This window comes from Nothoprocta perdicaria, unplaced genomic scaffold (genome assembly GCF_003342845.1).
Source record: "Nothoprocta perdicaria isolate Ctin4 unplaced genomic scaffold, notPer1 scaffold_50, whole genome shotgun sequence".
Lineage (NCBI taxonomy): Eukaryota > Metazoa > Chordata > Aves > Tinamiformes > Tinamidae > Nothoprocta > Nothoprocta perdicaria.
Window position 1 is genome coordinate 1,876,006 of NW_020455755.1, and position 12,561 is coordinate 1,888,566.

At 41.3% G+C, this 12,561-nt stretch overlaps 1 protein-coding gene across 4 annotated transcripts in view; it reads left to right on the forward strand.

Annotated features, from left to right (window-relative positions):
* The window catches only part of BCAS3 (BCAS3, microtubule associated cell migration factor), a 265,434-nt gene that overhangs the window by 59,170 nt on the left and 193,703 nt on the right, over positions 1-12,561 (forward strand). For all 4 annotated transcript variants that reach the window (XM_026047802.1, XM_026047803.1, XM_026047804.1 and 1 more), the window contains exon 13: positions 11,694-11,827. In XM_026047802.1, coding sequence (XP_025903587.1) covers positions 11,694-11,827 — 134 coding nt within the window. The remainder of the gene's footprint in view (positions 1-11,693; positions 11,828-12,561) is intronic.

The window sequence follows — 12,561 nt, forward strand, 5'->3', positions numbered from 1 at the left end:
ACAATCTGGTCTGCAACATAATGTAAATCRAGACAAGCTTATTATGTAAACTCTGGATGAAGGTACCCCACACTGAATTTTGAAAGGTCACAAAAGGAAGGAATACACCATGGGGGTTATTTAATTTAAGATGTTTACAAAAAAAGCCTCCAAGGTTTTAATGTGTTGATGATAGCCTGCCAGGAATTATAAGTGTATGCAGGGTTTGAAATGGGAAGAGGAAATGGGGAGAGGGAAGGGAGAGGATTAAATGTTACCAATTAGAATCAGTTGCTCAATGATAAACTAGATTAGTCTAAACTAGAGAGTGTCTAGACTGGAGACTGAAGGAACCATACAAACATCCTCGTTTTTCATTATGTTGTATTATTAGACACTGTAATTTAGAAAGGAGAAAAAACCCTCACCAATTCTGATGTCGGCCATAGTCCATTAAAACTAATTCACTTTGTTTCGTCTTCCATCATAGGCATCAAGATGATTGCCTTTAACAACAGCGACTAGTAATAAATACRCTGGGCTAGGCAGACCACTGGAATGACCTGTTATGGAAATTTCTGCATGCTCTTTGAAATTTTTAGTTTTCTTCTCTTCCTCTCAGTATAAGTGTCCACTGCTTTATTCCTGCTTTCATGTGGTTAAGCCTTAGGACCCTAGTAAAGTGCTCCATGTAAATTGGAACTGAGAATGGTACCAGGGAGTTGAGACTATTAATTAAAAAAGGAAACAAAATCTTTTCCTGCAGAGGGCCGTGAGATGGTATTTTTCATCTTTTCAGTATTTGAAAAGGAATCATTTGTTAAATATTTGAAAAAAACAGAAGGGTGTTATGTATTATCTTGTAGTAAAATATAATTCAATATTATTTCAATTACAAAGAATGTATTCCAAAATAAATAGAAAATACAAATTTTCTTATTCTGCTTTTTTAAAGAATCTCATTCTTAATTTATATGCACAATATTACAAAGTGGCCTTTTAAAAGATTTTTACGTGACCTCTGCCTGCCCTTTTTCAATATGTTCAGCTTGTGCTGTGCTTAATTCACGTGAATAATCCTATGAATTTTTGCAAGTTACTTTTATTGAGTGTAGAAGGATGTGTTTACAGAGTAATGCTCTTGTTCTTAGAGGTAATTCATTAACCTTGGAGAAGTCTACAGAATTGCATAAGCTTAATGTTTCATTCTGCAAGCGTAGTTTTTTTGGTAGCATTTTGTGACATGTTTCTAAAAGAATCATTTGGTTACGGGTTATGTTAAAATGATCTCTGCATTGACACAAACACAAACCTGGATTTCTATCTACAAAAATAATTTGTTGCAGTTGGTAGTGAGGAAGTCGGAGCGATTTGGGAAGAACAGCACAGATGCAGTGCCCGGCAGTAGGTGTCCCAGCGAGAACCCCCAGCAAATAGCTTTGCGCTCTTATTTGCAGCACGCAGCTCCAAGGAGGAGTTAAAAGCAGGGGCCAATGTCCCTGAGAGACCGGCGGGGAGTGCGAAGGGCCTGGAGCGCGGGCTGGCGGGCGCTGCGGCGCATGGCTTCTCTTCAGAGACCTGAATTAAAGGATGCCGTTAAACACGGTTGTGAAACGGCCAGCCCGACAGCTGCRTTGAGTTTGTTTTTCAATTTCTCCTTGCCTTTCTTGTTTATTAGCTGTGACTCCGAGGTCAGAATTAAAACAAATATTTTAATGGCAGCATTTATGCTGTTGGCAGGGAGCGCTGGGGCTCGGGCCGGTGCCGGGCCGCCCTCGCGCTGGGTGGTGCGAGGCGGCTCCGGCCTCGCGCCGCTGCGAAGCTCCGGCCTCGCTCTGCTGCCAACCCCATGGGCTTAAAGCRCCTCCGGCTTAGGAGGCCGAAAGGGAGGATCCTTTTATTTATATATGTAGACAGAATTTCTTTAATATATACATCTTCTACAGATAAATTTAGATATCTATATAAATACAGATAATTTATATAAATATAAATTTATATATCTTATTTATTATTATTACTATATATTATTTTTATATACGTGCATTTAAAAAAAACTGCTCAAAGCTAACAAACTTCATTTTGACAGATCTAAGGTATAAGGGCCTTTATGAACTGTGATAATTAAAACCAACTTGTGTGTAAATTATACACTCTATTCATACAGCAGAAATTGTTGTACATGGTTTTAAGAGGAACTTCAGAGTGTATGGAGCTATAGTTTTACTTTAGTAAATGTTCTTCACGTTTAAAAGCAAATAATAGACATTTTATTTGTGCTGAAGTTGAACATTGGTTGCTGAAAACACTCTTGTCCCCGTTTAGGCTTGTTCTGTCAAGCCATAGGTAATGCAATAAAAATAGAATCCATACAGAAGGAAATAAGAGCAGTGTTCTAGAAATCAGTTCCAGGCAGATAGATCTTTACATTATATTTATCATTTCTATCAACCACATTCATGATAAACTGTAAGGCCCCTCCATTCCCTAGGTAAACAGAAAATTTTACGGACATGCCAAGTTTAATTAAGTTTTATAAACAGTGAGGCTGAAAGCCTTTTTCTTATTATAACATTTTATTCAAAAATGGAAAGTATATATTTTCTGCATAAARTCATATCTTGGTAATTCTGAAAAAGGTAAGGAGTAAATTTTGCTCCACCAAATGCATAGCTTATGAGTTTTAGAACAGACTGCACCATGATGCAAGCTATAAAAATTTTCACCTTTTTCCTCATATTAAGGCTCTAAATGTGCTGGGCTGCTAAATGTGACAGGAAACAGTTGGTTTAGCCTCGAATCTCGACCAGCTGCTCATATGTAGCAAATGTTATCCCCAAGCCTGGAAATAACCACCTCCCCCCTTTAATTCTGGCAGTTTATGTAAAAATATATTGCACCCAGTAGCATCTCTGGTCTACAGAATTTGTTTTATGTGGGACACGTTTTTTTTGAGTAGGTTATCTGAAAAAGGAACTTTTCCCAGTATTTGTGTTCAGCGTTGTGGCTAACACATTTTGGATTTTGTTTATTTGGTGTGGTTTAGCTTCATAAAATTAGAATTTTCTAGTATTTATAGAAATATGAAATACAAAGATGAATGTTCTTTTTTCAATTTAGCTTGAATTACTGTTTGGACTACAGTCAGCACAAGAAATTTAGAACAAGAGTTTAGGTTTTGATTAAAATCAAGTTTTAAACAGAAAATTGTGTATTTAGCATCTCTCCTATTTTTGACTGCRTAGGAGAGTGCCGGTCAGTCTTGAATCACTCATACCTAGATGAAGTGTGGTTTCTAATGTGAAAGTTTGTAGCTAATAGGTGTGTCATTGGGTTTCGTTTATTTTTTATTTATTTCTTGTCACRTTTAGGAAAATCAGCTCTAGGTACTGCCTGCAATATTTACTGTGTGTCAAAAGTATTGACTGCTGTGCCGGTTAATCGARCTTTTCTCGGGACACGTGAACGATAGCTGTGGTTTGTAGGTTAAATTTCAGATGGTTGGTGACAGTTTTAATGAACGCTCAGAAGTCATATTCATTTTATTGTCTCTAACGCAATTTAGTTCTGTGCAGTGCGCTAGTTAATGGATAGTCCGTTCGCCGGTGCCGCACACGGGTCAGTAAGTTTCCCCGCCGTCCCCCGCGGAGGGGCGGGAAGCCCGAGCTGCTCTCGGGTTTGGTGCCCGCGTGTCCCTGCCACGCACGGCCGGGGTGGCAGCCCGGGGAGCCGTGGCCTCCTCTCCTGCCTTTTCCACTCATGTATCCCCTGGCATGTGCTGCTTGAGGAGATTTCTCTGTGCGACCAAGGGAGACKCATCCTCCGCAGCGGCAGCACGGGCGGGAATGTCCTTCCCTGCGCCGGAGCCTCCGTGCTCGCCGGGCGCGAGGGTGAAGGACCGCGGCAGCCCGCGGAATCCGCCGCCTCCGGCTGGGCTCGGGCAGCGCTTTTCCCGGCAGCGTGCTGCGCTGTGCCAGGGCAGGGAGCTTTGCCTCTCGGCCCTTGCGGAGTTGGAGGCAGTTCCTTTTTGTTCGCAGCGCTGGCAGCCTTCCTCCTGAATGCGGAGAGGGCTGCCAGCCATGCACTGTGGCAACTAATCACATAACTGCACTGCCTTTGATTTTGCGTTGCTTGGTGCCAGACTCGGGCTAGTCTTGCACAAGCAGGGAACAATTTGTGGCGTCTCCCGAGGAGCAGAGCCTGGCCGTCCCTTGCCGGGGATGCAGGCTGTAAACCAGCCCCTTGGAGCAGYGGCCGTGACCCTCCTTGGTAGCCGTCAGACCCAGCAACACCTTGCTGCCCCTCTCCATGCTCTTTGCTCGTGGCTCTCCAGGATGCTTATATGTAAATAAGGTGAATGTGCAAAATCAGGTGTGGGTCATTATCACTGCTGCAAGTTACAAAGAGAAGTGCGGTGTAGTCTGCCCTAAGCTTTAGGTGCATCTGCTAATTGTAAGTGCCTCATTTCCAGTGTCTGGTTTGCCTCTGGAAGCTGTTGGGACCCCCCTGGTGTTCCACCAGCCGTGGTGGGAGCTGCAGCGCGCTCCGCTGCAGTTCCATCCTCTCCATGCATCCCCAGCTGCGCACACCCCTTTGCTGGACACTTTGGGAGTTGAGGCTGGCCTCCCAAGGCCACATCCAGCCTGGCAAAACAGGACAYAGTACTTAGATCTCGGTACCTTTTTTTCTTTTCCACAGATTAAATTTGCTGCAAGGATCTGAAGTGGTTGTAACCTTAAGTTTTCCATAGTGACTTTCTGCAGGCTGCCCTGCCCAGGCTTGCAGGTGAGGCCACTGGCTCGCGATGGGCTCTGCCCTGGGAGCACCTTCCCCTTGTTCCCTTTCCATGTGTGGCACGTTTGGCAGAGCCTTTGGCATGAATTCCTCCCCAAACCCTGTAGTTGCAGAGTAACTGTAACAGAGCCAGCCAGTAGCTTATTACAGGGACTGCAGGACCTCCCAGCTTCAGATTTACTTTTGCTGCTGCTCTGGGACCAGCCAGTTTGGCCTTGGATGCGAAGTTAGAAACTGCTGATGAGCAGCAYGCTTTGATTTCTTTGCTCGTGTTCCATGTTCCAGGAGCAGAGCATGCTTACAAACCCACGCATTACTTGGCCTTGTTTTAGCAATTGAGTTGAGAACCCTGTACACCTATTGGAAGTTTTTTAAAGCTTAATCTATCATTACTGTCATTTTATAAGATTTGTGCTGTGCTTTTCGGTTATGGCTGAGGAGGGAGGGCGTTGTGCCAAGAACTCTATCTGCAGCGAATCCAGTAGGTGGCTGTGGGTACCCAGGGAAAAGGAGAGTTATTCTTGCTTTGAATTATTTTTAGAGGTTGTGCTTTCATTGCAGATTTGTTCGAGCAGGTAGCTGGACATACGACCTCTGCAAATGAAGTTTTASTGCAAAAACTGAACAGTCACCTTACGTGGGCCAGGGCATTTCAATGAAAGCTTTTTGACACGAGTGTTAAATGTAGCCGTGGAGGCACTCACAGCTTCAGGATTCTCTCACTGTTCCCTGCCATTTCAAGGGTGGCAGTACGAGCAATATTTTTCAATGTAAGGTATTATAAGGAAGCACAAGATGACAGTATCAGTCAGTAGATGCTGCTTCGGTTTGGCAGGAGCACCAGCATGAAGGAGATGAGATAGGGGAGGTAGGTTCACATGTACATAACCTGCAGCGTGAGTTCATGGAGCTCCCTTGCACGTCAGGTTGGGATGTGTCTTGGGACCACGGTGGCTTCCAGGAAGATAGGAAAGCAAGACTTGATAGGGATAAAGGATAAGGTTGTTTGTGAAGAAAGCTCCAGAGAATTAGGCTTCAAGAAGTAAAAAGAGGATTTCTCAGCAAACAGGAAGACGAAATGTTCCAGACTGTGCTGAGTGATGGAGTGATTGGTGCCGTGATTCCAGGGAAGGGAGGGAAAAGACGCCTGGAACCAGGGCAGAGAGCAGAAATTGAAGCAATTGGTAGTCTGGCTTTTTTAAACTTTGCTTTTGTTTTGATTCAGGTAATATGTCAAAGATACTTTCAAGATAAAGATATTCAAATAATTAGCAAAAGACTAAAAATTACTGATCTTTAAGTATTTGTTTTTACCTTTAAATGTAATGAGTGATCGATCTGCTTTCCAAAAGTGTTGCTCCTGCCAGCTTAGCCGCTGAGAGCAGAGTGCAACACATTGAAATTTTAAATAATTACACTTCCTTGGTTACAAAAGAGCTTTTCCATCCATTAATAATGAGAAAATTAATGTTGGACCAGCAGTAAAATAGATTAAACTGTATACCCCTTGAGATGCCTGACTGCACCTTTAACGGACCTGAAATTCCTCTGATTATTTAAATGCTGTATATTGAAATGTGATGGTGCCCTTGAGTTAATAGTTAAAGAGATTTAAATTGGAATGTCTCTACAGAAGTGTTTCCCATTGATCAGAGCAACTGGGTAGAAAAAAATACCTTATTTGTTTGTTGGGAAGCATTGRTGGTGCCTCACAGATTACATGAAAATCATTTTTTTTCTGTTTTTGCTAAGTAAGGTGAAAAAATATGACAAGTTTTCCATCTTGAAGTCAATGTCAAAAGTAGATTTTGAGGAGATCAAGATTTTACCCTGATTTTATTTTTCTTCTTTACTAGTTTTCTAGCATATAGCTTTTTTTTATATTTATCTTTGAGCAGTTTGTGTGATTTCTATGTATTGTTAATTTTAGTGCATGTTAAAATTATAAATCAATTTCCTTATTTAAGTCGGATTTTAGTGACTTTTTTTTAAACTGTGTCACACTTGGTGATACATATATACAAACTGTGGGCGTAGCAGCACTAATGTTTGGCTCTATTTTGACTAGTGTCTGCCTCAGAGAGGAGTTAAATGAATATAAATAAAGGTGCTACGCATAGGTCAGGCCATATGTTTCATAAAGCGGAATATCAACATTTCATGGTATCTGCACTCRTGTTTAAGGCATTGTTCACTTTTTTTAGTATCATTCTTTGTGTAAACGGCATATTTGGGCAAATAGCTACTTGGGTCTCTGGCTATATGTGTGTGCAAATATAAGAACTATGTTCTTAAATTAAGTATATCCACAACTATATGTTTTCCTTATGGAGTTGTATGCCTGTGTTCTTAAAAATGGTACTTTTGGTGTTTTTTAAGGCCAAATTCAACACAGCTTGAATGTGTTAAGTTCTTTCATATATAATTACAAAATGGCATTGTTTTAGAAGGAGAGAAAACCCTTCSGTTTTATGAAAGATGGCTTTGTTTAAAGCGAATTTACACGTGAAACCGAAACCCAAGGTGAAATTGTGTGCATCTCATTTCTATGCACGTAATAAACAACTATGCAATTAGCTAGGTGTTATAAATAGGATGTGGTGGAGATGTTTAAGCTGCTCAGGTTTCCGAGACTTTACAGCAAGTACCCAACTGAGATTCGCTACTCTCTAATTTTGCCTTTTGGGCTAACCAGCTGCCGCCTGGTTGAGAAGAGTTATGTTCGTACAAGGCCACAGAAGCCCTCGGTTTGAGTCGGCGTCRCCGCCGGCTCGCGGAGAACGCCGTGTACCATCAGCAACTTCAATCCCACCCTTTAGGCCAACCCTCATCTATCAAACCCGGCCTGAGCGGGAGAGGAAGCTCCCAGATAAACATACAGCAGCGCCTAAACTCCTAATCACTCTGGGCTTCCGCTTCCAGGCCCTATAATTAGAAGTCCTTCTTTTCCTTGTATTCCCAGTTGACGCAAATGCTTTTTGTGGCTTGGCACCTCGTTTAGGGCGTGGGCTTAGTTTATGGCCAGGCCAGAGTCTGGTTTAGTCTTCTGATACTGCAGAAATAGCTCTTAACCCGCAGTCTACATCTGTACTAGTTTTTCCCTTTATGCGTGTATTCTCTGTACTTTTTTAACATTCCTCTTCTCAAAGAAGCTTATTGTTTCCCAAGCGGCATACATGAAAAGTAGGAAGCTTTAAATTAAGGCAAATATATGTCAGTTAAAACAAAACTAGAGTGGTTTTTTGTTTTTGCCTTTTTTTAATTTTTGTTGCCTTATGGTATCAGTTCCTTTTAAACCAAATTTTAAAAATCTCTGTGGATTTGAAAAACCACACAGTAAAAAAGTCACTAATTTAACGTAGCTGCACTCTTCACATGAGGGATAAGAAAACGCAGAGTTTGCAGCAGGACATGCACTAAGCAATATCTCCTTTATTCRTAAGTTTTCACTGGCTGCTGTATATGCAAGATTTCAATTGATTTCAGATGTTACCTGCTAAATAGGGGTTAGTGCCACTTTGAAAAATAAGCAAGAAACCTTTGAAAACTATTCCATGTTCGTCTATGCTTATTCCTACAATAGTATTCTAAGGTAGATGGATGTGCATGTACACACACATATAGTATCATAAGAAAAAACATATTGAATGAATTTATGGCAGCTTTAGCCCATATTTCCCATCTAAACAACTTATTGGGAAAACTGTCACGAGGTCCGTTAGAAAGCTGAGTGTTTCCTGGCCTGGCAAGTGCAAGTGAGGCAGGCACCCAGGTTCAAGGTTCGGTCTCTCTGCTGGGATTAGGTGTTTCTGTGCCGCGCTCCGAGCTGGGCCCGTTCTGCCGCTGCGGGGAGATGCGGTGAGAAATAACGAGTCCAACTGTAATAGTTGAAAATGGGGATTTCTCAGTGTGAAGTCGAGACAKATGGCAAATACCACATCAGAAAAAGAGAAATGCTCTAAAATGAGTGATTTATAGTTTCAATAACAGTAGGAAAAATATTTTAAAATACTGTCTTATAAATACATGCTTTTTCACATGTTTGGTTTTGTGCTTGGGACCTCTGTGTTGATGCAGTTTAAGCAAGGATATATTTTATATTTCAAATGCAAATGTGAGTGTAACAAAAACGCCTTATAATTTGTTGAAAAATAGTTGCTACTATGTGTGAAGAGTCTGTTTTCCTTAGGCTTTYATCCAGTGAGTTGCTTTTTTTCCAAATAGTGACAGACAGCAGGATTTTAGATTAGACGCACAAAATTGCCAAATCAGATACCGCCCATCTTTCTATTTTTAAAACAAGTCCCTTCCACCCACAAATGCTGTATTATCTTTCACCTCTTTACTCCTTCGAGCTAGCCAAAGCAAAACAAACAAACAAAAAAAAAACCCAAGGCAAGAACAGGTCATTAATATGGAACCAAGAACTATGTAAATCATATGGAAATGATCACAACTGTCGAATGCAAGCACTTCTCACTTCTTAATTTGTTCAGATACTCTGTGTGTCATCAGGTTTTACCTGAACAGGTAAAACCCCATGTAGGTTGCTTTATGAATCTGTGAGACACACTTCTTTATTTACAGGAACCATGTTAATTTTCTCCTTTTTTTGTCCTGAGTTTAGTATATATGCTGCCAAAGTGATCACCCTAGCAATGTCCTACTCTGGGTAGATTGACATTATGGATTTGGTGAGGGGAGGAAAGGTAAAATTCTATCACATCAGCTTCCTGTGGGGTTTATAGCACCATCCACAGCACCTGCCTTGCTAGCTGGAATTGGGAGCAAGATGCCGTGCAGCTGACCAGGAGATGGACGTGGTGATGGACAGTGCAGGGCGGTAATTCCCGTGTTTTCCCTGGCTCGTCACTGTGACGCAGCTCTCTGTCTCCAGCTTCCAGACAGATTGTTGGCTCCTGCGGAGTTTTTTATGGTCTTCATTGCACTGTGCCAGGTGCTGGAGTGCATGTGAGGAATGTTGGGCTCTAATCTCCGGGTCACTCAGCTCCACGTTTGTATTTAGAAAAGACTTCTGGCACTTCTGCAGGGGAAGAAATCGACTTTTGCAGAGGCTGTCTGTTTAGTGTTGAGAGAAGCTTTACATACTCATCCAGCTTCTCGCTTTCCAAAGATCCTTTCCATTTGCATTAAGTTAGGAGAACTAAAAGCATGCTCATCTTCATATAAAACTGTCTAATGTGTAAGGAGAAGGAAACATAGGTATGTAGAAAATATATACTGTGTTGAATTAAATCTTTTGGAATATCCTTGCTGCAGTAAAAGTGGCAGCCTAATTCTAGAACAGAAACCCTATTTGCTTCCAGTTCTGTGCTGGAAATGGAATATACTATTGAGGACCGCACACTTCACTAAAAGGGAAGTGTATTTTGTGATGTTTCAGAACAGAATTAATGCAAATTGTGTGCATAATCCCACACTAAAGACTTGGCTGACTTGTGCTTGAGCAACTTTAGCTGTATTTCCTATCAACGCAGTCACTACAAATCAAGGAAATTGCCAGTTAAGCCAACATTAACATCCAGACCAACCTCAACTCACATGCCTTACCGCCCAAACATAATACCCAAATGCACTCGTGGATTTCTTAGCTCCATAACAAACTGCCTTTCATTTCTAGCACACAATCAGGGTAGTGGCCGCGTGCAGTAAAAGTCTGTCTGAGTATGTCTACTGGAGAGAATCTTGCTGAGGTCAGACATAAGATTCTGCGTTTTGGGTGATTTTGAGGAAATAGATGTGTGCAGTGTGGGTGGCCTCTCCTTCTCCAAGCCCTAACAGCATCAGTGGTCAAGCTGAAAAGGAAATTCATAGGAAAGTTTGTAACTGCAATTTAGATTTATCTGCAGTTTCRTGGCTCTAATTCTCTGGCTCTGGTGTGCCCCATAGTTCTTCAAGTAATGGCGTTCAAAAGATGCTAACTTTGTAGGAGCTGTGATCAGAGAAATGGAAGCATCAGCGTGTTCTCCTTAAGGACATAAACGTTGTGCTGCTCTGCGGGTCCATGAGCCGGGCTCAAGTGAAGCCCCTCTGCCCAGGGAAGGAGGAGCCCCTGGGCCCGGCCTGCGGCTGCCTTCTGCCTGGAGCAGGGGCAGGCTCCAGTTTGCCCTGCCGTGGGTGAACACATCTTCATCCTTCCTGAGAGCTATAAAACACTAAAGCAGTAGGACAAATAGATTTCRAATACTTGTTTCTGAGTGTAAACTCAAAGACCATAACTTGGGTCATGGGCTGACATATAGAAGGAGAAAAAAGTAAGCAATGTATATAAGTTACTGYGACTCTACTAATCTTGTAATTTAATCATTTCAGTACAGCCATCAGTGAGCTGTTTTCAATGAAATTAGTACCTAATTTAATATTTCACTTGAAAGCTCTCAGCTCTGATTTGCTGCCTTTCTAGCAGTAAATCAAGCAGTTTCTCTTACACATGTTTGTAAGAGATGCTTCATGACTGTTGTGGGTATCCATTATTTTGGAGGTATTTCTGCTTCCAAAAATAATTATGGTGGTGGAAACGTTTTTTGTTTTGGTTTGTTTTTTTAATGGTTTTGTTCACAATGAAGAACTTTTGGGGATTTCACTAATGTTAYCCATTCAGTGTTTCACACGGATCACGCATATTCTCGACTTCAGGTTGAGTATTTCCATGTTTTTCAATTGATTTTAATAGCTTGGTACTGTACTGTTTCACCTGTGATATTATTACCTGATTTCAGTTGAAGCTCAGATTTTTGAGAAATTATTCCCTTGAAGTTCAGCAGTTGTCTTGCAAATTATTTTCTTTTGTTTACAGAAAACTAAATGTAAAACGTTAGCCTTGTTGATAGTTTTTAAGCCTCTTCTTTTGCAGCAATTAATCTCTYTTTCTGTTCTTTTTCTTTTTTCATTTTACCTAGGGATGTTGCTGGTCACTACTGACACATTAGGCCATGATTTCCATGTTTTTCAAATACTGACACATCCTTGGTCATCATCACAAAGTGCTGTCCATCATTTGTATACACTTCACAGGGGAGAGACTGAAGCCAAAGTAAGTTGAACTATTTGCTGAAGAATAATCCCCAGACACCTTATACATTTTGTGTATGTTGGCACTTTAATGTTTGTTTCAGCACACAAAGAGCCTTTCTTACGTTCTAGCTGCAAAAAGGATAAGAGCACAGCGTTTAACCTGGACAATAATAAATTCTTGCCCTTTACAATGAGGTGCTGTCAGATTTATTCAGATATGACACTACTTCCAAAGAGCCCAGATTATTAGCTGTGTTTGTACTTAACCTTTTCTCATGTAACATGTTAAACATTTGTCTAGTGCCTGTGAAGCAACTGTCAGGATTTGCTTGGCTTTGGTGCTAAAAGCCCAAGAAAGGCACAGAGTTGAAAGGAAGAGTTAATCAAAGGACTGATTAACTTGTAGCTGCACTTCAGCAAAATGGGGAGGTTGCTGGAAAATCTCATGATGCGGAGTTAACTTAATAGTCACATTTCTGAAGATGGAAGTCTAACTTATGCTAGATTAGTCTAGGGTAAAATAGACTGAAATGACCTTAAAATGCTTAATAATTCCAAATTTTAAACTGGGGACAAGTGAGAGGTAATGGCTGGTATTGCAATAATCCATGCAGTGTAATGTATTAGACGAGAGTCCTTCACAGCCCTGCTTTTAAGCATGGCTGGAGCCTCACCTTTATAGTGTTGTATAACTGTGGAAGAGGACCCACTTTAAGTACATAAATAAAAATGTCACCACAGGGTAAGAAATGC